At 39.8% G+C, this 24,270-nt stretch overlaps 2 protein-coding genes across 12 annotated transcripts in view; both read left to right on the plus strand.

Moving 5' to 3' along the window:
- The window catches only part of Med1 (mediator complex subunit 1), a 37,142-nt gene extending 26,856 nt beyond the window's left edge, over positions 1-10,286 (plus strand). For 2 of the 4 annotated variants that reach the window (XM_015506652.2, XM_048785261.1), the window contains 4 exons: positions 139-340; positions 2,304-2,399; positions 2,514-2,619; positions 3,874-7,997. In XM_015506652.2, the coding sequence (XP_015362138.1) occupies positions 139-340; positions 2,304-2,399; positions 2,514-2,619; positions 3,874-7,132 (3,663 nt within the window). In that variant the 3' untranslated portion in view covers positions 7,133-7,997. Of the gene's footprint in view, positions 1-138; positions 341-2,303; positions 2,400-2,513; positions 2,620-3,873; positions 7,998-9,378 lie in introns of those variants that run through there. The other 2 variants (XM_048785269.1, XM_015506654.2) reach the window with 2 other exon arrangements.
- A 1,132-nt stretch (positions 10,287-11,418) lies between these two features.
- Fbxl20 (F-box and leucine rich repeat protein 20) overlaps positions 11,419-24,270 on the plus strand; it is a 102,568-nt gene continuing 89,716 nt past the window's right edge. For 2 of the 8 annotated variants that reach the window (XM_015506680.2, XM_048785283.1), the window contains exon 1: positions 12,078-12,419. In XM_015506680.2, coding sequence (XP_015362166.2) covers positions 12,093-12,419 — 327 coding nt within the window. In that variant the 5' untranslated portion in view covers positions 12,078-12,092. Of the gene's footprint in view, positions 11,814-12,063; positions 12,420-24,270 lie in introns of those variants that run through there. The other 6 variants (XM_048785307.1, XM_048785301.1, XM_048785321.1 and 3 more) reach the window with 6 other exon arrangements.

Raw genomic sequence — 24,270 nt, forward strand, 5'->3', positions numbered from 1 at the left:
CAGAGAATATACTGTGGAGTTCTATTACTTTCTAAGACTTTGCTGAGCTTTTTGAGCAATAGACTTTTTCTAGGGTAGTTTGTGTCAGAATACAATGGATTAGTAAATAGTATTCATTTACTTTGTTCTTTTTGCCAGGCTCTTCCAGGTCAGCAACACTGTTATTTCCTCAACAAGGATGCTCCTCTTCCCGATGGCAGAAGTCTACAGGGAACACTTGTTAACAAAATCACCTTTCAGCACCCTGGTCGAGTTCCTCTTATCCTGAATATAATCAGACACCAGGTGGCCTATAACACCCTAATTGGAAGCTGTGTCAAAAGAACTATTTTGAAAGAAGGTACCGCCTTTCCTTTTGATATACTTACTGGAAGATGGGAACTAACTATTCCCATAGTTCTTGAATTTGGTGGCTGATCAAAACAATGTGGAGCTTTTAAAGCTAACATAAAAATTCCTTTGTTTGGTTTTCACACCCAGATGAATTGAATTAAACCTCAATGGGAAGAATTGGGAATCTACTTTAATTACTACAAATGATTTTGATGAGACTAATCTGTTCAAATTGGTATTTCAAACCACTGTTTGTTTGTTTTTTTTCCATGAACTTAACTTTTTCTAAACCTAGTAATTAATTGGGTATTTTAAAGCCTGTGCTTGTGGCAGGTACCTTGTTGTAGTGAGAAACAATTTATTGATATCTAAATTTTAGGTTGTTAGGACAGTGCTTTCCTGGTCTAGGCTTTTAGTATATTTTCTCCCCATTCTTTGGAGAACTGCAAATCATAATATCATATTTTATTTTATTTTTTGATATTGGGGAGTGAACCTAGAAGCAATTAACCACTGAGCCACACCCCCAGCCATTTTTAGTGTTTGAGAGAAGATCTCGCTAAGTTGCTTAAGGCCTTGCTAAAATGCTGAGACTGGCTTTGAACTTGAGATCCTCCTGCCTCAGCCTCCTGGGTTGCTGAGATTATAGGCATGTGCTACCATACTCAGCTATCATATAGCTTGAAAGGGAGATCTGTGCCCCTTTTTCCAGGATTCTAGATTTCTGTTGGTTTTCAAACAGTTAGTTATTAAATGTTTTGATATAAATTTTGACTTCTCTAGCTGATTAGTTTTTTACCTTGGGCATAAAGCATTTCTGTAAAAGTGTATCAGTATACATGGTAGGCAAGAAGAAACAGGGAGGGTAAAACAGAAGATATTATTCATGCAAATAAAAATTGCTTTAGAAATCAGTAAATTGCTGGGTGTGGTGGCACACACCTGTAATCCCAGTGACTCAAGAGACCAAGACAAGAGAATCACAAATTCAAGTCCAGCTTCTACAACTAACTTAGGCCTCTAAGCAACTTAATGGGACTCTTTTTTTTTTTTTAAGATAGAGAATTTTTAAATATTTTTTAATTTTCGGTGGACACAATGCCTTTATTTTATTCATTTCTTTTTATATGGTGCTGAGGATTGGACCCAGGGTCTCACACGTCCCAGGGGAGAGCTCTACTGCTGAGCCACAACCCCAGCCTGAGACTCTGTTTTAAAATAAAAAAAGGGCGTGGGCTGTAGTTCAGTGGTAAAGTGCCCTGGGTTAAATCCCCAGTACCAAAAAAAAAAAAAAAGAGAGAATTTCAAGAGTTGGGAGTAATGACACAGAACATTTCATGTGTTTGAATCTTAGGAGAATTCTCCACATAGCTTCAGGGTACTAAAAATGAGTTTACACTGGGGAGTAATGGAGCAAGTATGTGATCTTTGTGCCTGTGTTGCCAGAATATTTTGTTTAGGAAGTACAACTTAAGAGATGTAGCTCAGGGGCTGGGATTGTGGCTCAGCGGTAGAGTGCTTGCCTAGCACCGGCGGGACCCGGGTTCGATCCTCAGCACCACATGAAAATAAAGGCATTGTGTTGAGTCCATCTATACCTAAGAAATAAATATTAAAAAAAAAAAAAAGAGATGTAGCTCACTGGTACAGCACTCATCTAGCAATTACTAGTGCTTAAAAAAAATTAGGTATCATACCTTCATATTAGAAATTTGAAAATTTATATATTTACTTTTTTGTTTTGGCAAGATTCAACAATAAACTGGAATTTATTGGAATCTGATTCCTTCTGTCATTTGTGAGTGATGACCTAGAAGGTGTGTGTGTGTGTGTGTGTGTGTGTGTGTGTGTAAGAGAGAAATTTAGTTTCCAAAAAGGGAAAAAATAATTTTACTCTGTATATTTAAGGATTGTTATTGGTTTCATGTCTTATGTTTGGTTGTTTTATGAACTTTTTTTTTGATTTTTAGATTCTCCCGGGCTCCTCCAGTTTGAAGTGTGTCCCCTCTCAGAGTCCCGTTTCAGTGTATCTTTCCAGCACCCTGTGAATGACTCCCTGGTGTGTGGTGAGTTGTGTGGGTGGCTAACACCTCTCTCAGGGGAGCTACTTTTGTCCTTGTATCTTTTGGAAGGTCAGAAACAATCTATCACAAAAATCTCCCATATATTTTGTCTTTCAGTGGTAATGGATGTGCAGGACTCAACACATGTGAGCTGTAAACTCTACAAGGGGCTCTCAGATGCACTAATCTGCACAGATGACTTCATTGCCAAAGTTGTTCAAAGGTAGCACTGACCCTTTTCCATGGAAGTCAACTAAGAGTATATTTTCAGTATTAGAGGGAATTGGAAATAAAGGAGAAAGTCACAGTCATTCCTTTGAATTCATTCTTATCTGTTTTTTTGAATTTAAAAGTGATCTGAACTTCTTTATTTTAATTTGATATCACAGTGGAGTAATAGGAGATAAGGTAGGTAACTTTAGGTCAGGCATTAGTGTACTTAAAAGTGGGAGACAGCTGAAGTAAGATGCACTTTTCTTTCACCTATACTGTTTTGCCACTTTTTAAAAGATAAACCATGAAATGTCAATATGTGAGAATATACTTAAGTCATCATCTTCCCAGAAACATTAATATGTAACTTTTAAGCAGAAACTAGCAGCCCATTTTTTAAAAAATAGTTTTTAGTTGTCAATGGACCTTTATTGTATTTATTTATATGCAGTGCTGAGAAACGAACCAGTGCCTCACACATGCTAGGCAAGGTCTCTATCACTGAGCCGCAACCTCAGTCCTAGCAGCCTATTTTGGTAAATAAATTGTATTGGAACTCTGATGTTCATTTTACATGTCTATGGCAGCTCTTAAGCTAAGATGACAGAGTAGTTGGACAAAAACGCCTATGGCCTACAAAACCAATACTATTTCTGTCTGGTGGAATAAGGAAAAGTTTGTTGACGTATGTTTTAGAGCAAAATGTTTTTCAACTGTATATTTTGAAATACTTATCTGGAAAGTTAAAAGTGAATTACTTTGAAATAAACAAGATTTCACACCAGCTGTAGCACTTTTTACAATAGCTTTGGAATGATCTAAGCCAATAAGGTTTACAACTTGATAGATGAAGAGACTTTTTTAATGGTTCACTAAAATAAACAATAGATCACATTAATTAACATGTAATGCCCTAAAAGGAAAGTATTCTATTACTGTGTTCCGTTATTATTACCAGTTTCCTTTTAGTTCAGTATGAAATCTAATCATTTGGACTCATTTATGGTTTGTTTTGGTATATTTTCATAAGAGGTTAACAATTGCCTACTGGGTCAGATTTTTTTTTTTTTTAGAATGTGAATATATTCCAAAGCTTTGGCATTGCCTTACAGATTTACTTGTCTTACCTGAAACTTGCTTATTGCAAACTAATGATGGCTTATCTAAGTCTTGGGCAAAATTAGAGCCTGTTTTTCCAAATGAAAAATGAGTTTCATTCAGCAGCTAGTGCAGTATTATCTGTTTTTTCCATCTTATTTTTCAGATGTATGTCCATCCCTGTGACGATGAGGGCTATTCGGAGGAAGGCTGAAACCATTCAGGCTGACACCCCAGCACTGTCCCTCATTGCAGAGACAGTTGAAGACATGGTGAAAAAGAACCTGCCCCCGGCTAGCAGCCCAGGGTATGGCATGACCACAGGCAACAACCCAATGAGTGGTACCACTACACCAACCAACACCTTTCCGGGGGGTCCCATTACCACCTTGTTTAATATGAGCATGAGCATCAAAGATCGGCATGAGTCGGTGGGCCATGGGGAGGACTTCAGCAAGGTGTCTCAGAACCCAATTCTTACCAGTTTGTTGCAAATCACAGGGAACGGGGGGTCTACCATTGGCTCGAGTCCGACCCCTCCTCATCACACGCCGCCACCTGTCTCTTCGATGGCCGGCAACACCAAGAACCACCCGATGCTCATGAACCTTCTTAAAGATAATCCTGCCCAGGATTTCTCAACCCTTTATGGAAGCAGCCCTTTAGAAAGGCAGAACTCCTCTTCTGGCTCACCCCGGATGGAAATATGCCCGGGGAGCAACAAGACCAAGAAGAAGAAGTCATCAAGATTACCACCTGACAAACCCAAGCACCAGACTGAAGATGACTTTCAGAGGGAGCTATTTTCAATGGATGTTGACTCGCAGAACCCTATCTTTGATGTCAATATGGCAGCTGACACATTGGATACACCGCACATTACTCCAGCTCCAAGCCAGTGTAGTACTCCTCCAACAACTTATCCACAACCAGTACCTCATCCCCAACCCAGTATTCAAAGGATGGTCCGACTATCCAGTTCAGACAGCATTGGCCCAGATGTAACTGATATCCTTTCAGACATTGCAGAAGAAGCCTCTAAGCTTCCCAGCACTAGTGATGATTGCCCACCCATTGGCACCCCTGTTCGGGATTCTTCAAGTTCTGGGCATTCTCAGAGTGCCCTTTTTGACTCTGATGTCTTTCAAACTAATAATAATGAAAATCCATACACTGATCCAGCTGACCTTATTGCAGATGCTGCTGGAAGCCCCAGTAGTGACTCTCCTACCAATCATTTTTTTCCTGATGGAGTAGATTTCAATCCTGATTTATTGAATAGTCAAAGCCAAAGTGGTTTTGGAGAAGAATATTTTGATGAAAGCAGCCAAAGTGGGGATAATGATGATTTTAAAGGATTTGCATCTCAGGCACTAAGTACTTTGGGGGTGCCAATGCTTGGAGGTGATAATGGGGAAACAAAATTTAAAGGCAATAGCCAAGCTGACACTGTTGATTTCAGTATTATATCAGTAGCTGGTAAGGCTTTGGGTCCTGCAGATCTTTTGGAGCATCACAGTGGTAGTCAGAGTCCTTTAATGACCGCTGGGGAGTTAGGGAAAGAAAAGACTCAAAAAAGGATAAAAGAAGGCAATGGAACTAGTAATAGTAGTTTGTCAGGCCCAGGATTAGACAGCAAACCAGGAAAGCGCAGCCGGACTCCTTCTAATGATGGTAAAAGCAAAGATAAGCCTCCAAAGCGGAAGAAGGCAGACACAGAGGGAAAGTCTCCATCCCATAGTTCTTCTAATCGACCTTTTACCCCACCTACCAGTACAGGTGGATCCAAATCTCCAGGCAGTTCAGGAAGATCTCAAACTCCCCCAGGTGTTTCCACACCTCCCATCCCCAAAATCACTATTCAGATTCCCAAGGGAACAGTGATGGTGGGCAAGCCCTCCTCTCATAGTCAGTATACCAGCAGTGGTTCTGTGTCTTCCTCAGGCAGTAAAAGCCACCATAGCCATTCTTCTTCCTCCTCTTCCTCCTCTTCTGCTTCCACCTCAGGCAAGATGAAAAGCAGTAAATCAGAAGGCTCATTAAGTTCCAAGTTAAGTAGCAGTATGTATACCAGCCAAGGGTCTTCTGGATCTGGTCAGTCCAAAAATTCATCTCAGTCTGGGGGAAAGCCAGGTTCTTCTCCCATTACCAAGCATGGTCTGAGCAGTGGCTCTAGCAGTACAAAGATGAAACCTCAAGGCAAGCCATCATCACTTATGAATCCTTCTTTAAGTAAACCAAACATATCCCCTTCTCACTCAAGGCCTCCTGGAGGCTCTGATAAGCTTGCTTCTCCAATGAAGCCTGTTCCTGGGACTCCTCCATCTTCTAAAGCCAAGTCTCCAATCAGTTCAGGTTCTGGTGGTTCTCATATGTCTGGAACTAGTTCAAGCTCTGGCATGAAGTCATCTTCAGGGTTAGGATCCTCAGGCTCATTATCTCAGAAAACTCCTCCATCATCAAATTCTTGTACAGCATCTTCCTCCTCATTTTCCTCAAGTGGCTCTTCCATGTCGTCCTCTCAGAACCAGCATGGGAGCTCCAAAGGGAAATCTCCCAGCAGAAATAAGAAGCCATCTCTGACAGCTGTCATAGATAAATTGAAGCATGGAGTAGTCACCAGTGGACCTGGGGGTGAAGATCCAATGGATGGTCAGATGGGGGTGAGCACAAATTCTTCTAGCCATCCCATGTCTTCAAAACATAATATGTCTGGAGGAGAGTTCCAGGGCAAACGTGAGAAAAGTGAGAAAGACAAATCAAAGGGTTCTACTTCTGGGGGTTCAGTGGATTCTTCTAAGAAGACCTCAGAGTCAAAAAATGTGGGGAGTACAGGTGTGGCAAAAATTATTATCAGCAAGCATGATGGTGGCTCCCCCAGCATTAAAGCCAAAGTGACTTTGCAGAAACCTGGGGAAAGTAGTGGAGAAGGCCTCAGACCACAGATGGCCTCTTCTAAAAACTATGGCTCTCCACTGATCAGTGGCTCCACTCCAAAGCATGAACGTGGTTCTCCCAGCCATAGTAAGTCACCAGCATATACTCCCCAAAATCTGGACAGTGAAAGTGAGTCAGGCTCCTCCATAGCAGAGAAATCTTACCAGAACAGCCCTAGCTCAGATGATGGTATCCGACCACTTCCAGAATATAGCACGGAGAAGCATAAGAAGCACAAAAAGGAAAAAAAGAAAGTAAAAGACAAAGATAGAGACCGTGACAGGGACAAAGACAGAGACAGAGACAAGAAAAAATCTCATAGCATCAAGCCAGAGAGTTGGTCTAAATCACCTATCTCTTCAGACCAGTCCTTGTCTATGACAAGTAACACAATCTTATCTGCAGATAGGCCCTCAAGGCTCAGCCCTGACTTTATGATTGGGGAGGAAGATGATGATCTAATGGATGTGGCTCTGATTGGCAATTAGGAACCTAGGTTTCTAAACAAATGTAGCCAGAGAAGAAACTAATGATAAGTTTTTATGTAAACCAACACAAGGGGTGAGTCAGTCAGGTCTGACTTAAGAATCCTAAAAGTCATAGCTTTGACATCAAGCTGGGTAAATTCAGAAAGGTATATCCAGACCCAACTAAAGAGACCACAGGGTTTTGATTCTGGTTATCAAGAATTCCTTATTCTTTTACCAGAAAGAAAATGTTAAAAATATGTGCTTACAAAAGGGAGGGGGAGGGAGGGATGTAAGGAGATGGAAGGGTGGGAAAACAGTTTTTTGGGAAATATTCATATATATTTTTTCTCCCTTTTTCCATTTTTAGGCCATGTTTTAAACTCACTTTAGTGCATGAATTTGAAGGGCTGGGCAGAAAATGAAAAAGCAATACATTCCTTGATGCATTTGCATGAAGGTTGTTCACTTTTGAGTAGTTGTCCATTTGAGGCATGGGCAAATGAAGGACTTGGGTCATTTTGGACACTTAAGCAATGTTTGGTGTCTGTTTCTTAGGAGTGATTGGGAGAGGGAAGATGATTTTAGCTATTTATTTGTAATATTTTAACCCTTTGTTTTTATACAGTGTTTCTTTCTAAATCTATGAGGTTCAGGGTTCAAAATGATGGGAGGTGAAAGAGGAAGGCTTATTTCATGGTAGAGAGCTTGTAGCTTTGCTGATACTTTACCATTAAGCTCAAGCAGACTTAATAAGAAAGAGCCTGTCTTTGGAGTTAAGTAGAAAAACCAAAATGACATTTTCATTTTAGGAGGTTTTTCATAGGGTTCAGACATCATAGGAATATTAGGAGTTATCTCCCTATGGAAGTAATGATTTATCTTTTTCCTTAAAAAAAAAAAAATAAACTTAGGGTGGCTTTTGGGGATGTAAACATGTTTTCAGATGCAGTAAGGTATAATGTGGGATAGCCTTCCTGACCCACTGGCATGAAAATCATTATGGAATTAATAGTTCTCCTGTTTCCACAATGTGCCAAAAGTCCGCATTCCAGCATTTTGTTTGCAGGAGAACTGATGCCATTCCTAAGAGCTGGGCTCTTTGTTTCTCTTCATCACAAGGAGGAGTTCAGACTTTAACCACTCCACTGTATGCTCCCTGAGATAAGACAGTGAAAATTTTGCAGCCATAGTTCACTTAAAACAATTTCAAGCTCACTTGAAGTAATGGGGGCCTGGAATGCTAGGTGAGCATGAAGATAAACCCTTGCTACTATGTAGCAACACAATTGGACCTTTTTGGAGAAACAGGTCTGAATCTGGATTCTGGGGGACATCAATAAGAAGCCCTTCTCACAAATATAGAAATCCAGGAGACCATTTTGAGTACAACAGAAGTTCTCAGTATTTGGAGGGTTCTCTCAAAATTCTGCGGCCTTACTTTGATTTTGACACCTTGCACTGTGCCATTCCTGATGATTCCATTCAGGATCTGTATCAGCGGGGCAGGCATAATCCCCAGCACAACACTTCTGGATTTAAAAGAAAAAAAAAAAAGCCAGGTGATTCATGTGCGTTTGTGTGTCATAAGTGGAGTGACTTCATCAGATACGGAAGAAGATTTCTATATTCAGCTCTTTCTGCAGGTTGGATTTAGCATAGAATTGGAAAATCTGTTTTGGCTTTCTTTCCTGACTGTGTCTCATTTCCTCTAGTGTTCTCCCTTTACTGGTCATCAGCTCTCAACAACTCTGCCACTTTTGTACAAGTCCCAACGTAATAAGAAGTAGGAAATGAAACATTGCAAAGTGGAACAAGAAAAGTTATCGGTTACCATATCAGAGTCAAATGTCTTGGGTGACACTAAGAAGGACATGGGCAAGGTGATACCAGAGTGCTTTATCTTGTGATGCTGATACAGTAGCAGCCTCTCAGACATACAACAGGTTGGATTTCTCAAAAGTTTGTCACCTAGTTTTGAATCCTATCCCGTTGGTTTCTGCAGGAAAAGTAAAAAGTTACATGGTTTTTAAGTTTGTTTTGGGTGGGGAAAATCTTGTGGGGAATGTACTGCATAGTATCAGGGGCTCAGCTCCCCAAGCAGAGCCAACAAATATCAAAATGAGTAAACTGGGAAGCTTTTTCTCTCTTTCTGTCTTCATCCCAGATCAAAGAATCCCGAGTTAGGATCTGGATGAAGGATAAGCCCCTGAATTGTTGATGGGCACACCCCACACACTGACCCAGCATCTGAACTTGCTTAACAGGGAGCCGGGGCTAAACTGCTTCACCCTGCCTGAGAACCAGGGAACACTGCATTTCTCCACAGGGTGGAGGAGAAGAGGCAGAATAAACCAAGCCTGGGACACCTCCCTCCCGTCTAGGTGTACTCATTCTCCTGTTTCAAAAGACAAGGACATGAAGTCAACTTCTACCTTTCTTCTGCTGCTGGTGTCTTACGTATTCTCAGTTTGACCTGATTCCTCTTCTGTCTTTTGGCTTCATGTTGGGGGTTCTTGGTCAAAATCTGCTCTGATGTACATGAAGATTTCAAATTAAAATCCAGTGTCTTAAAACAAGTATTTTTTGAAGGGGTGGGGAGAGCAAGCAGGATATAATTTGCCAAAACCAGGCTTGAGGTTGGTGACTCTTGAAAAGAATTTTCCTTTTTCAGGCCTAGGTCTGAAAATCTAGGGCAGCAATATCATGAATTTTCAGAAGAAAGTCTTTCAGGGAGCCAATGAGTCATACAGTATCCACAGTTGAGTCACTTAAAGCAGATGTCAGTATAGGAAGCATTCACAATCCTTAAGCAATCTTGTTTTCAGAAATTTTCCTCATTTCTATTCTGCCCCCCATTTATTTCTATCCTGGAGTTTGTTTCTGGAGGGGGCAGAAAGTATTTAATATATTAGAAATTATGTTGGGAAAGATGCTCAACTGTAAGTGCTGAGTTTTAAATTTTGAGTTAAAAAATGTACATCAGGAGCAGTGGGGAGGGCCTTTTTTAAAGGAAATCTTTCAAATTTGATTTTCTGTGTGTATGGCCGTTCTGTAAATACTTTGGGGTTTTTCATTTTTTGAAAGTAGACACAATTTGTGGGATTTTCCTCCCTAAAACGTTACAAAAAACCTGTTTATTTACATGCAAATAAAATTCTTTGATAAAAAGTCATATGCCTATGTGTAATTTTTGCACTTTGTAACCTTTAATTTAATGTGTGCTGAGGATTGAACCTAGTGCCTCACCTGCTATGCAAGTGCTCTACCCTGAGCCCACAACCTCAGCCCACCTATTTATGTCTAATATTTTAATTTTTTGTATAATCTTCAGTTCACCTTCTCAACAAAAATATTGAAACAAGTCAAAAAAGTAATGTCTTCCCAAAGTTCCCTACCTAGGTCCACAGGCATGGACATCTCAGACAAGATTTTTTTTTTTTGTCTCTGGGTGTCAGTTTTTCTGCCTTTTGCAGTTGTTACCACATGGATCAGTCATGTGGGAGAAAATAGCTCTTAGATGTGACTAAATTTAAAGGCTGTTTTATTACACTGGTGGAAGTGAAGTAGAAACATTGAAAGTATCTGGGACCAGAGAGGAAATAGAACATGTAGATCTTGGTTTGTGGACCTGAGAAAGTTTTCTGAAGCTAGGGTTCCTTGCTTATTAGGATATAAAGGAAAGGTTATTAAAGTGCTTTAAGAATTGGGTAAGAAGCCAGCTAAAATATGCTTATCCTTAACGATGTGCAGTGCTTGATGCTCTTAATGTTCATTTCTTTGAGATTCATAACAAGCCTGACAGTCACTAAAACCACTAATTAAAAGGGGTGTGAAGACAAACATAACTGCTTTGGGAGCATAACAAATGTAAGCAGTACTGCTGCTTCTGCAAGGACTGCTGGGGTTTCATACAGTTTATAATATTTCATGTTTGGGATATTATTCTTTAGTTTCTTTTGAAGGGGCAACTCAACTTTTAATTGAGCCTCAGTTCACGGGAATCAGTCACAAATTCCAGCACCTAGAAGTCCCTAGTTGTTAAAATATAGAGGTATGATGACATGGACCAACTTCTACACAAGTCGCCCAAGAGTGACCAAAGTCAGTTTCTACTGGGCAAATGCCCCCGCCTACTCGCTCTCACACGCTTGTTTCTCCCGCCAAAGTTGCGTCAGTCTCAGGTTCTCACCAACCAGTGCCCTGATTGGAGAGCGGACAGCCACTAAAGCCCATTGGGCGCCAGCAGCTCCGGAGGGGCGGGGAAGCCAAAGGCATTTTTGCCTCGTCCGCCCCTACCCCATTGATGCGCGCCCCTCCCCCTGCCGGAGGAATGGTAGCCCAGCTCTAGCCCTGCACCCTCTGACCCTCAGGCCTGAGGTGTGGCCTCGGGGCCACCCCCGCAGCAGAACGGGGCACTCGGCCTCCCCCTGAGCGCAATTAGGCCCAGCCTTTTCGAGCCATGCACTGGGAGGCACCCGCCCCGCAGCGGACCCCCAGGCCTCCCTGCAGCACCCCGTAATGCAATCCACTGGGGCGGGGGAGGCGGCGGCGGCGGCAGCGGCAGCAGCAACTACGGCAGCGGCGACGACGGCGGCGGCGGCGGCCACGGCATTACTGCCCCAATCTAGAGACATCCAAAAAGAGGAGGAAAATGGCTCCAAGCAGGGACCGCCTCCTGCACTTTGGGTTCAAGGCGACAGTGAGTGATAGAGGATGGGAGTTGGGTGGTCAGAAATGATGTGTGAGCCAACCCCGGGTACAGGAGAGTTAGTGACAAGCCTAGGGTTTGAGAGGACTAGGCCAAAAGCTCTGGTTCTGTGTGGGTAGGTGCGTGCCTGTTTGCCCTCTGAGGGGAGGAGAAGGGTTCTGGGCCAAAAGGGGGCTCCGGTGCGGTGTGCNGGGGGAGGGGTGGTCTCGCACCGTCGCCGCGCGCTCCTCCCCCTCCCCCGGCGTTCCATGGCCCGGGCGGCTCTGCCCAATGAGGAGCGGCGTTGCTGGCAGGTGGGGAGTGTTTTTGTTTTGGGTTGAAGTTGAGGCTGAGGAGAGAGGCAAGCTACAGACGAGCAGTCGTCGCGGCCGCTGGAGCCGCGGGAGGTGGCGGAGGCCCCGCAGTAGCCTAGAAGTTTCTGCTGCCCGTCGTACACCCCCTGCTTTTCCCCTTCGCTGCCGGCTCCCGGTCCCGGAACTCTCGGGCCTGCCCTGGGCCCCTGTGTTTGCACTCCGCACGCCGCAGCGCCCGGCCCGGGCCGCACCCGCCGGCCCCATGAGGAGAGACGTGAACGGAGTGACCAAGAGCAGGTTTGAGGTATGAGTTCGGGGGGCTTGGGCAACGAGAAAGGCCAGCCCCGCACTCCTACGTTGAAACGTTCGTTCGCTCCTCTCTGAGCCTCCTCCCTTGCCTGGCGCCACCCACCACCGGCCGGGCTGCCAGCCCTCACGACCCTTCTCTTGACCCGAAAGCCAGCGCCGCCCGGCTTGCCTAGCTCTCCAGGGAACACGCCTGCTGCCCCTTCCCACCGAGCGCCACGGCGGGGGATTAGCTCTGGCGCCCTAATTCCCCCCTCCCCCCTCCCCCCTGATCACTCAGTTTTCCATTCTTTACACACCCTTGGCTTGCCTCCTTCCATTCGGTAGAAAAAACATCACGGCTCCCACCGGCCGGAGCGAGCTTTTTCTTCCTGCCACTTTCGTGGATCGTTTCCCATCGGTCGAGCGGAGAAATGACCGATGAGGGGCCATTTCTCGAGTTTAAGACCTTGATTAAACTAAGGCAGTGGGGGTAGCCGACTGGGATGATAGAGGAGACTCTGGGTTTTCGGTCCTGTGTTGAGTTTGAGTATTGTTCGGATACTTCCTCTTCTTTCGGTTTAGTCTGGACTTTTGTAGCTCATTGTTTGTGGGAACCCTTAGATGTCTATGTGGTTTGAGATTGGGACGAAGATCTGAGAGACTTGAAAATCCTTTGGGGTCTTGTGGTCTCCTAGGAACTTTACCTCCTCTGGTGATCGAGGTTTATAGTTGGTCATGGAATTGAGAAATGTAAAGTGTCCAAGTATCTTTAGAGAGTAGTCACCAAGTGGGGAAGGCATTCCTTTGAAAGTGAAGTATTGTAACTACTGACGAATTACAATAGTATAATCATGTAGAGGAAGATTGATTGAGAGGATAAGAGAAAGAAACGTATACAACAAGAAGAAGAGTAAATCTTATCTGGCCTTTTCTGGCAGAGAATCAGGCTGACCTGGGATCACTCACGGCTCAGTGTACATCTCATTTGGTGATTTTCTTCATTTTCACTCAAAAGATGAAATTGTAAGAGGGTAAGACAAAAACTTTAGGAAACTCACCAACTCTGTGCAGAGGGTGAAATATCTTAATTAAGGGTCTGCAGTTTAGTCTGTTCATTTCTTTAAATGCTTGCGATGAAAATATTTGAAATTATCCCCAAAGACTAGATAGGATACATTTGGAGGAAGTTTAAGCTACAGTGTTAAGTTGTGGATGAGAAGTGGGGAAAATTAAAGAATTGTTCGCCTTAGAGTTTTTTGTTTGTTTGTTTTTGTTTTGTGGTACCAGGGATTAAACCCAGGGTCATTTGGCCACTGAGCCACTGAACCACATCTCCAGCCCCATTTTTATATTTTATTTAGAGACAGGGTCTTGCTATATTGCTTAGGGCCTTGCTAAATTGCTGAGTCTGGCTTTGAACTTGCTGTCCTTCTGCCTCAGCCTTCCCAGTCTCTGGGATTACAGGCCTGTGCATGCCACTGAGTGCAGCTTGGAGTTTTCATATAAAATTTAATGGGGGGCAGACTGGAGATATAGCTCAGTTGGTAGAGTGTTTGCCTCATCTGCACAAGGCCCTGAGTTTAATCCCCAGCACCACCAAAAAAAAAAAAAAAATGGGAAGAAGTATTAGATGTTAGTATTTGATGTTATCTCAGTAGGATGTTATGTTGCTCTAATGTACAAAGCCCAGACTAATTAATGGTGGTTTCATATTCAGCATTATTGTGAAAGTCCAGAATGTCATTAAAATTACTGAATAGACATTTGTCAGTTAAGAGGAATCAGAAGTACCAAATCCTGAATATTAAGTGGGGCTTAGATAGCTTTTTTTTTTTATATTTATTTTTTAGTTTTAGGTGGACACATATCTTTATTTTATTTTTACGTGGTGCTGAGAATCGAACCCAGTGCCTCACGCATGCTAGGTGGGCGCGCTACCACTTGAGCCACATCCCCAGGCCAAGATAGCTTTTTGCCACTGCAGGTAGTTCTTTTATCATTTTTCTGTCCACTTTAGGTCGTTGAATTGTTGGAAAGAATTCTCTTGTGGTGTGTACTTAAAAATTACATTGCTATTTCCTGTTTTTGTTATAGCTTTACAGTTTTATCTGTAGTGCTGGCATACTAAAAATAACAAGAAAATGTATTGCTTTATTAAGTGTAGCTATTTACCTTGATTACTATGTAGCAGGCAGCTAAGTCTTTCTAAATATGATCTGAGAAGGTGAAAAGAATAAGGTGAGAAACCTCCTTTACTTTTACTTCTGTGCATCATAGGCAAGCACTGCCCCACTGAAACACATCTTCAGCCTGAACCTTTATACTTACTGTTCATGATTACAGTGTTTATAAGCCAAAAATTATTCAATCAGTATGTGAAGTGTTCCATGTCAGAATAAAATGAATAATGTCTAGATGAACTGTTAGAATTTTCAATATCTGAGTATTTCTTAAAACTACTTACCTCTTTGTTGATCTAATTTATAAGTAATAAGACAACCAGTCAATTGGACTCTTATTATTTTATTTTTTTGATACTGGGGATTGAATCCAAGGGTGCTTAACCACTGAGCTACATCCCCAGTCTTTTTTATTTTTTATTTTGAGACATGGTCTTGCAGAGCTGCTTAGGGCCTCACTAAGTGACTGTGGCTGATTTCAAACTTGGATCCTCCTACCTCAGCCTCCTAAGTTGCTGGCATTACAGGCCTCTTATAAAGCAATAAATTTATTGAAAATATTTCAAGTATTTACTTTCAATAAAAGATATAGGTAAATAAAACAGGCTTTTCATGTCTAAAACTTTTTTTTTTTCGGTGGGGTACTAGGGATTAAACCCAGGGCTACTTAACCACTGAATCACATCCCCAATCCTAAAACAGTTTTTTTTTGGGGGGGGTATTGGGAATTGAACTCAAAGGTATTCGACCACTGAGCCCCATCCCTAGCCCTGTTTTGTATTTTATTAGAGAGAGGGTCTCACTGAGTTGCTTCCTCACTGCTAAATTGCTGAGGCTGGTTTAGAACTCTAGATCCCCCTGCCTCCGCCTCTGGCTCTGCCTCCACCTCCCAAGCCGCTGGAATTACAGTGCGCCGGCGTGCACTGCCCTAAAACAAGATTAAAAAAAAAAATTTTTAAAGTTGTAGATGGACACAATTCCTTTTATTTGGTACTGAGGAACGAACCCAGTGCTTCACACATGGTAGGAAGAGCTCTACCACTGAGCCACAGCTCCAGCCCCAAACACCTCAAAATTACAGATTGCTTTTTAAATAGCTGGTAATTTTTATGATTGTAAATAGTTGATCTTTGAGAATTTTTCTGAGTGCAGGAAATCTTATACCTCACTGTTTTTGCAAATAATAATGACTAATTTCAAATAGCAGTTAGGCCTAATACAAAAAGAAAAAATTTGGCGGGGGGGGGGTGTGAATAACTGAAACTTATGGTCTTTCCATAGTTGATTCATCTTATAGGAAATGTTTTATTCTGTATGCTTTTGAATGTTGTAACTGGAGGCCACATGGTTTAATCTCACATACGGGCATAGAACTGCAGTTTAAAAAAAAAATGGAGGGCTGGGGCTGTAGCTTAGTGGCAGAGAGCTTGCCTAGCATGCATGAGGCACTGGGTTCGATAATCAGCACCACATAAAAATAAGTAAAATAAAGGTATTGTGTCCAACTACAATTTTTAAAAAATATATTTAAAAAAATGGAAATTAAAACTAAGTTTGGTGCTGTGGCACACGCCTGTAATCCCAGGGGCTGGAGGAACTGATGCCGAAGGACAGCGAGTTCAAAGTCAGCCTCAGCAACAGCAACGGGGGAGGTGCTAAGCAACTCAGTGAAACTCTGTCTCTAAAGAAAATACAGAATAGGGCTAGGGATGTGACTTGATGGTCGAGTGACCCTGAGTTCAATCCCCAGTATCAAATAAGTAAGCCAAGAGAGTGGCCAGATATGTAGCACTCTGTAGAATAGTCAGAGTAGATGTCTATTCTAGTTAAAAGAAATCTAGAGATGTCATTCCTTCCTCTGTTACCTTGGCATTAAATATATATACAATAAATATCCTTTATACGTTGACAGAATATGTTAAGCTGTGTTAGTCACTTAAATGGAATTCATCATTCAAATACTTACAGTATTACTTATAATGAACTTTTTTGGCCAATTTTGATAATTTCCTTTCAAATTTAGTGATAGTTACTGAATGCGTCTCACCTGGACTGAGCAAAATGTTTTACCTCAGTTATTTCTTTTTGGTTGGGTGGGGAATTGAACCCTGGGCCTCATGCATGCTAGGCAAGTGCTCTACTACAGAACCACATCCCCAGCCATCTCAGTTCTGTTTCTCACAATTATGTTTTACAGTTTCGGAAAGTGAGGGCCTGATATGTGTTCAAGTTCAAAAGTGGGAGAGCCAAGATTTCAGTCTGCATTTTTAAAAATTCCACTCTTTATCCTGTTCTGCATAACTCACCATAAAGCCCATAAAATGTGTGGGAATGTGCTTTCCTAAAGTTCTTCATCCAGTATATTTAGTTTTGTATTTGCTCTAAAAAGAATGAGTGTACCCTTTATTTTAAGTGCATTAAATAACATTATCTTAACATCCTATGGGAAATATCTAGACGAGCCCTCAGATTCAAGTTTAGATTTTTTTCAGTTAAACTTTTTCACTTTGTCATACTCTTAATAGCTACATTTTGACTCTTGAGGGGGAAGTTCTATCTTTCTTAGGGCTCATTAAAAAGCCTGACATTTAGGGGCTGGGGTTGTGGCTCAGTGGTAGAGCACTCTTTGTAGGCTCTGGTTTCGATCCTCAGCACCACATAAAAATAAATAAAATAAAATAAAAGTATTGTGTCCAACTACAACTAAAAATAAAAAATTTTAAAAAGCCTAACATTATTAAAATGTCATAGTGGTAATATTAGCTGACATCCACATATCATTTTAAAATTTAATTTGTGCCTGGAGATGTTAAGTCTCATGTAAGTTAGGAAGTAATATGCTCCAAGTAATATGCATTTTAAATCCATGTTTGTTACCGTTATTCCTTATATCTCACTGCTTTTCTTGTAAATCTATAATATCACATGTTCTGTAACACTAGGCTGTCATAGTTCTTTTCCTGCTTTCTTCATTTTGTCAATTCAATTTATCCAAAATAATAGAAGTCATAAAAGGTGGCATGCCAAAAAAAAAAAAAACTACATTGGGAGTTAAGAGACCTGGATATTCATTAATCTCAATTTTTGCCATGGACTAACTGGGATTTTGGTTATTTCTTTTCACTTCTCTGACTTGTTATTTCTTTTCATTTCTCTTCTGCATTAGAATTAGAATAAATCATTCAAGTAACTTTTGTTCCAGAATCCTATAAATTGTCATTGTTCTTTTCCTGATACTGGTAATTGAACCCAGGGGAACTCTACCACTGAGCTGCATCACCAGTCCTTTGTTTGTTTGTTTATATTTTTGAGACAGGGTGTCACTGAGTTACTCAGGCTGACCTTAAATTTGTGATACTCCTGCTTGCTTCTGATTTAGCCTCCCACATTGCTGGGATTATAGGAATGGTACCACTGTGCCTGGTCTTGAATTTGCAGAGGCTGGCCTCCAGTTTTGATCCTCTAGCCTTAGTCTCCCTAGTAACTTGGATTATAGGTGTGCCCCACCTCACTGTTCTGTTTTTTGTTGTTGTTTTTGAGGTGGTGTTCTCCCTATGCTATCCAAGTCAGCCTCCAAGTCTTGGGCTTAAGTAATACTCCTGCCTCAGTCTCCTGAGTAGCTGGGTTTATAGGCACCAACAAAGCTTAGACTTGTTTCATTCTTTAAAAATCCTTACAGTTGGGGCTGGGTTGTGGCTCAGAGGTAGAGCGCTCACCTAGATCGTGCGAGGCCCTGGGTTCGATCCTCAGCACCACTTAAATAAAATAAAGATATTGTGTCCAACTACAACTAAAAAATAAAAAAAATATTTAAAAAAAATCCTTGCAGTGGGACGGGCACTAGTAGATCCAACAAATTTTGTTAACAAATTGAAAACCATTGTCTAATAGTCTTTACTGTGCAAAAACTTTGGAAAATTATTCTTGATGTTTAAATTCTATATTCTTTGATATAATCTTTTTTTGATGATTTTCATTCATTGATTCAGTATTTCTGTTAGAGAACGAACACTTTTAAAGTTTTGTACTTTTATGTTTTAATCTTCATTTTATTTTATTTTTTGCATTATTATTATCAGCAGCAGCAGCAGCAGCATCTGGTACTGGGGATTGAACCCAGGGCCACATAACCATTGAGCCACATCCTTTTAATTTTTATTTTGGGACAGGGTCTTGCTAGGTTGCTCAGGGCCTAAGTTGGTGAGGCTGGCTTTGGACTTGTGATCCTCCTGCTTCAGACTCCTCAGTTGCTGGGGAAAATCTTTCTATTTTAATCTCCACAGTTGTCTTGTTTCAAATTTTGGTCTCATTTTTCCTTACTAATTAATAAGTACCTTTGTTATAGGCTGAGGATTTCATTCCTGTTCCTTAGATTACTGTTTCCCAACTGGTGACAGATTGGAAACTGAGTTGAAAATTTTAGTAATCTAACTAATATACTATTGTGGTTTTAGAAGGGTATTTTTAGATGTTCAAAGTAAAATATTCCATGACACCAGGAAAATCTAAGGGAGGGAAGGAGAAGAAAGAATGCCCTTATGCTACCAAATTTAGCTGTTTCTGCATAGTTATCTTTACACCGATTTGCTATGTGATCATTCAGACTTAGTGAATTTTTAGATTACACCCTCACCCAAATGCATCCAACGGTGATTTTATAGTTTTATGTCTCAATGCATTTGAATTCATTTAATAAAATGGTTTTATTTTACTCACAACTAACAATAGGTGGTGATACTGAACTATGCCATAGGATTTTTACTTGGTTTCAGCTTCAAAAACAAAGCACTTTTGGAGTCTTATATTTTTATGTTTTAGGTCACTTATCAGTGCAAATTATATATTCAAATATATTAAAATGTAATATATACCAAACAAATTTCCATTAGCTTTTGAAGACTTTCTGTTAAAAGAATGACTTACTGGATAGTTATTTTTGGAAAATATCGAATAACTATTACAATAGGCATGTGAGTTACAAATGTTTTTTTAAAATATTTTTTTAGTTGTAGATGGACACAATACCTTTATTTTATTTGTTTATGTTTATGTGGTGCTGAGGATTGAACCTAGTGCCTCACACATGCCAGATAAGCTCTCTACCACTGAGCCACAACCCCAGCCCTTGTCTAATGTTTTTTCAAATTGATTTTATGATTACCTGTTGACCTTACTAAGCTTTATATCTGACAGTTGTAAATTTTGAGTAAAAATTCCTGACATTAAGGACAAAACAAGAAGAAATAAATAAAATGTACTTAATTCAGTTTATTTTTGCTCAGTTTCCTAAATTGCTATAATGTTAAAATCACCTGTTAGATCAGGTAGGCAAGGACTTGGTAGATATAAAACCAGTACTGGCGATTTCTTCTTGTTTGTCCTTAATGTCAGGAATTTTTAATCGAAACTAAAGAAGGGAAATAGAATTCCATGAAAGGAAGTAGTAAATCAATTTTAGATATTACTTTGGTGCTAAGTCAAAAATTATATCTAATAATGTGGAGGTGGAGCCTGGTAGTATATCAAATCCTTGCCCAAACTTAATACAACCAAATGAACCAGATAAAGTACTGCAGTGTTTATTGCTGTGAATTTCTGATCTACTGGAGAATGCCAGCTGATATAATTAAGTAGTCATTTCAAAGAGTAAACTGGAAAAGCATTCTCAGTTTTACTTAAAATTTACATTAATAACATGCCATAGGTCTAGCTAATCTGGATGTTCTATGTTTGCAGAGTAAGGAATTTTATGTGGCAGGAGAAGTAGGCAAAAAGAAAAGAGAAAGATTTTTAGAAGACATGTTAAATGTAGAGTACCTATTCTTATGAATATATGAACCTTTGTTTGATAGGCCCAAGGAAAGTAATCAACTCACTGTATCCTGAATTGCTTTTATCAAGAAAAAACTTGTTTTGTTTTTCCCTCTTTTTCTTTAGTAGTGGGTGAAGAAAAGGAAAAGGGTGAAGGGTGATTTGCATTTCCCACCAGGTGAACAATTTAAGTGTTAGCAAGGATTTCCAGAGATCTGTGTTAGAATATATCCTTTTTGTTAGGTGTGGTGCCTGACATGGACCTCTAGTTTCAGCTACTCAGGAGGCTTAAGCAAGAGGATCATTTGAAGCCCAGGAGTTCAAGGCCAGCTGGGGCAACATAGTCAGACCCCCATCTCTAAATAAATAAATAAATAGAGTTGGGAGTATAGCTCAATGGTAGAACTCATTCTAGGTACAGTTCTCAGTATCAACAAAAAGTATTCTGGACAGGGTCTTGTTGTGTTGCCCATGCTGGCCTTGAATTTCTAGGCTCAAGCAATCTTACTGCATCCCAAATAGTTAGAATTTCAGGTGTGGTCATCATGCCTGGCTTAAAAAGTACTCATATTCATTTGTATATTTCTGTACATGTATATGTTTTAGTGAAATTCTAGTGTTACTGGTACCTAGGTGACCTTGGGTAAGTTACCTCTGTGGACATCCATTGTCTCGATTCTCAGTTCCTTCTGTGAAACTTCTGTGATCTTCTAAACATATTAGATGGTCAGTTATTGCTATTGTTCTTAAATTACTTTATTTCTAACTGCTAGTAAAAAAAAAAAAAAAGCCCATTAGCTTTGTAATTTTATCTTACACTGCTTTGGATTTCTGCTTGTTTGTTTGTTTTAGTTGTAGGTGGACACAGTGCCTTTATATTTATTTATTTATTTTTATGTAGTGCTAAGGATCAAACCCAGTGCCTCACCCGCGCTAGGTGAGCACTCTACCTCTGAGCCACAACCCCAGCCCCTGAATTTCTGCTTGTTTCTACCCTGAATTCTAATAAACAAAAAAACTAAGGCTGACAGTGGGGGAAAATATCTGCAGTATAAGCTGACTGAATAACATCTTTGCCATGGGAGTGAGAAGTGGATGTAATGATTGTGTGATATAATGGAGTTTGGTGTGCTATGATTCAATTTCATAGGATTTATGCAATTTATATTTACATACAGAACCTATTTAAGAGCATTAGCTTTGAAGTCTGAGGCTGAACTCTACTTTGCTAATCACTGTCTTTTATGACCTTGGACAAGTTATTTAATCTGTTTCAAATTTTCAGTTTCTAAAAGGGTATAAAATACTTTACTGGATTATATTAAATTCTATATGATGATTGTATAGCATTTGGCAAGTTGTTTACTGTACAATAAGAGCTCAACAAATGATGCCTATTAATATGTTGTGTAGAAATGTTTGTAAATAGACTTTTTCAATTTTTAAAAGAACATGCAATTTAAATACAGAATCCTTTTAAAAAGGGGGGAGTACAACCTATCATTTCTTTATTCATCTGATTCAGTTTTATATACTAGGTTTATAAAATAAGAGTATCTATGTGTTTTAATCAGTATAGTTGAGCAATAATAATTTACCAGTGTTTTAATCTGAAGTTTACTCCAGCTATTATTGTACTCGTTGTTAGGCAAATATGGGTAAATGTCTCTTAAGTGGAAAATCTGGCACCAAATTGTAAATTGACATTTACATAGAAACTGATTGTTCTTTCTTTTCTGATTTGTAGAAAATAGTTACAACTTTTTTTGTGACTGAACACAGATAAGAAGAGATATATTTATTTTTTTAAAAAGGTTAGTGTTACTAGTACCCTTACTAGGTTTTTGAAAACTGCATATTCTTCAGGTAAGGAAGGCACATGTTGAAAAATATTCATCACAAATTACTTCTGCAACCCACATATAGAAAAGAAAACTGGTATATTTGGAATTCTCCTTGGTTAATTAGAACATTTATTTAATGCTATAACTTTCCTAGCATATTAACATTAATTATAACTGCAGGGGGTTGGGAATATGGCTCAAGCGGTAGCGCGCTCGACTGGCATGCATGTGGCCCGGGTTCGATCCTCAGCACCACATACAAACAAAGATGTTGTGTCCGCTGAAAACTAAAAAATAAATATTAAAAAATTCTCTCTCTCTTTAAAAAAAATTATAACTGCATGATAAGAGGCTTCATTAATATTCAGTATTCTTAGTCACAGCTGACTCATGTTATACAAAGAAGCTTTCCAAATCTAGATATAATTTTTTAAAGCCCAACAACAACAAAAAATTGCAACTTTACCGAGGCCAGCATATTCCTTAAGAAACATTAATTGTATTTTATTTATTTGTCTGTTTATTTATTTATTTAATATTTATTTTTTAGAGGTAGTTGGACACAATACCTTTATTTATTTATATTTATGTGGTGCTGAGGGATCGAATGCAGGGCCTCGCATGTCCTAGGCAAGCACTCTATTGCTGAGCCACAAACCCAGCCCTATTTTATTTTATTTTTATTATTTTGGGGAGGATAGTATAGGGCTTCTAACCCAAGGTCTCACACATGCTAGGCAAGGACCCTAGAATAATTATATTTAGATTATGTCTCCAAAGGTAGATTATAGGCTCTAAGGGCCATAAATTTCATCTGGTTTCTCTTCTACAGAGTTTGGCCTATATATAGGAACCAAGATTTCAGAGCCAGGCTTGGTGGTGCACACTTGTACTCCCATTGACCTGGTAGGCTGAGGTGGAAGGGCAATTTAACAAGACTGAATCTCAAAAGAACAGAAAGGGCTGAGAATGTCACTCAGTGATGAGTGTCTCTAGGTCAATTCCCAATATAGAATGAAAAAAATTTTCTTAAGGGATCTAATCTTAGTTCTACTACAAACACACATTGAGCCTTGGGGGAAACCACTCTTTTTACAGCTTTAAAAGAAGATTTTCATAATCTATTTCCCTATCATAATAGGAATTGGATTAATGTTAGTTAAAAATCAGATATCAAACTCTTGCTTGTTACTAGTGCCCCCTAAGTTAAGGGAACATTATTAAGGAGAGATAATTAAAACCAAATTTCATTCATTATTTATTGTGATTGCTGTTCCTTCTAGAGATAAACAGGTAACATGGATGATCTTCAAAATTGCCAGTGACACAATTCTCATCTCCTTAAACTACCTCATCCTTGGATTAGGAGTAAATCTGGAATTGAGTGTTTCATGTAAGATCCCTAAGAGATAGTAATATAAATTTCTGTTAATTAAACACTGGGATAGGAAAGACAAAGGTGTCTTATATTTGCATCCTGAACTCCAAGGGGAAATACATTTACATACCATGCATTTAACATATTATAAAATCAATACCAATCTTCTCAAGTTCTTATCTTGGATATTTTATTCCTAGAAACAAAGCACATTATCTGATGTATAGGTATTTTATTTACCTCATGAAATACATTCTGTTTCACTAATAAAGCTACCATAACACACTAAGCTGCCATTAAGCTATCAAGAACAAATATGTTTGGATTTCATCTGACTTTGTCTAGAGATCAGAAAATCAAAGTACAGAAAACCAGGTTATGTTCTTAGAAGGAGTTTACTTAGCATATACTGTGTGTCAGATTGATAGGTGTTGGGTGTACAAAGGTGCTCCAAGATATTGTCTCTACCTTGAGGAGTTAGTTAGGAAGAATTACATGTAAGAAAAATAATCTAGTATTCTGGTAAATGCTGTGATAGATGTATAGGAAAGTGATAAGAACCATTTTTCATGAGAAGTTTTATACTTTTTTTTTTATCCTCACACAGCTTATATGAAATACATTACACTTTAGTGCTTTTAAAAGAAAATGGTG

Source organism: Marmota marmota, unplaced genomic scaffold (assembly GCF_001458135.2).
Source record: "Marmota marmota marmota unplaced genomic scaffold, marMar, whole genome shotgun sequence".
Classification (NCBI taxonomy): Eukaryota; Metazoa; Chordata; class Mammalia; order Rodentia; family Sciuridae; genus Marmota; species Marmota marmota.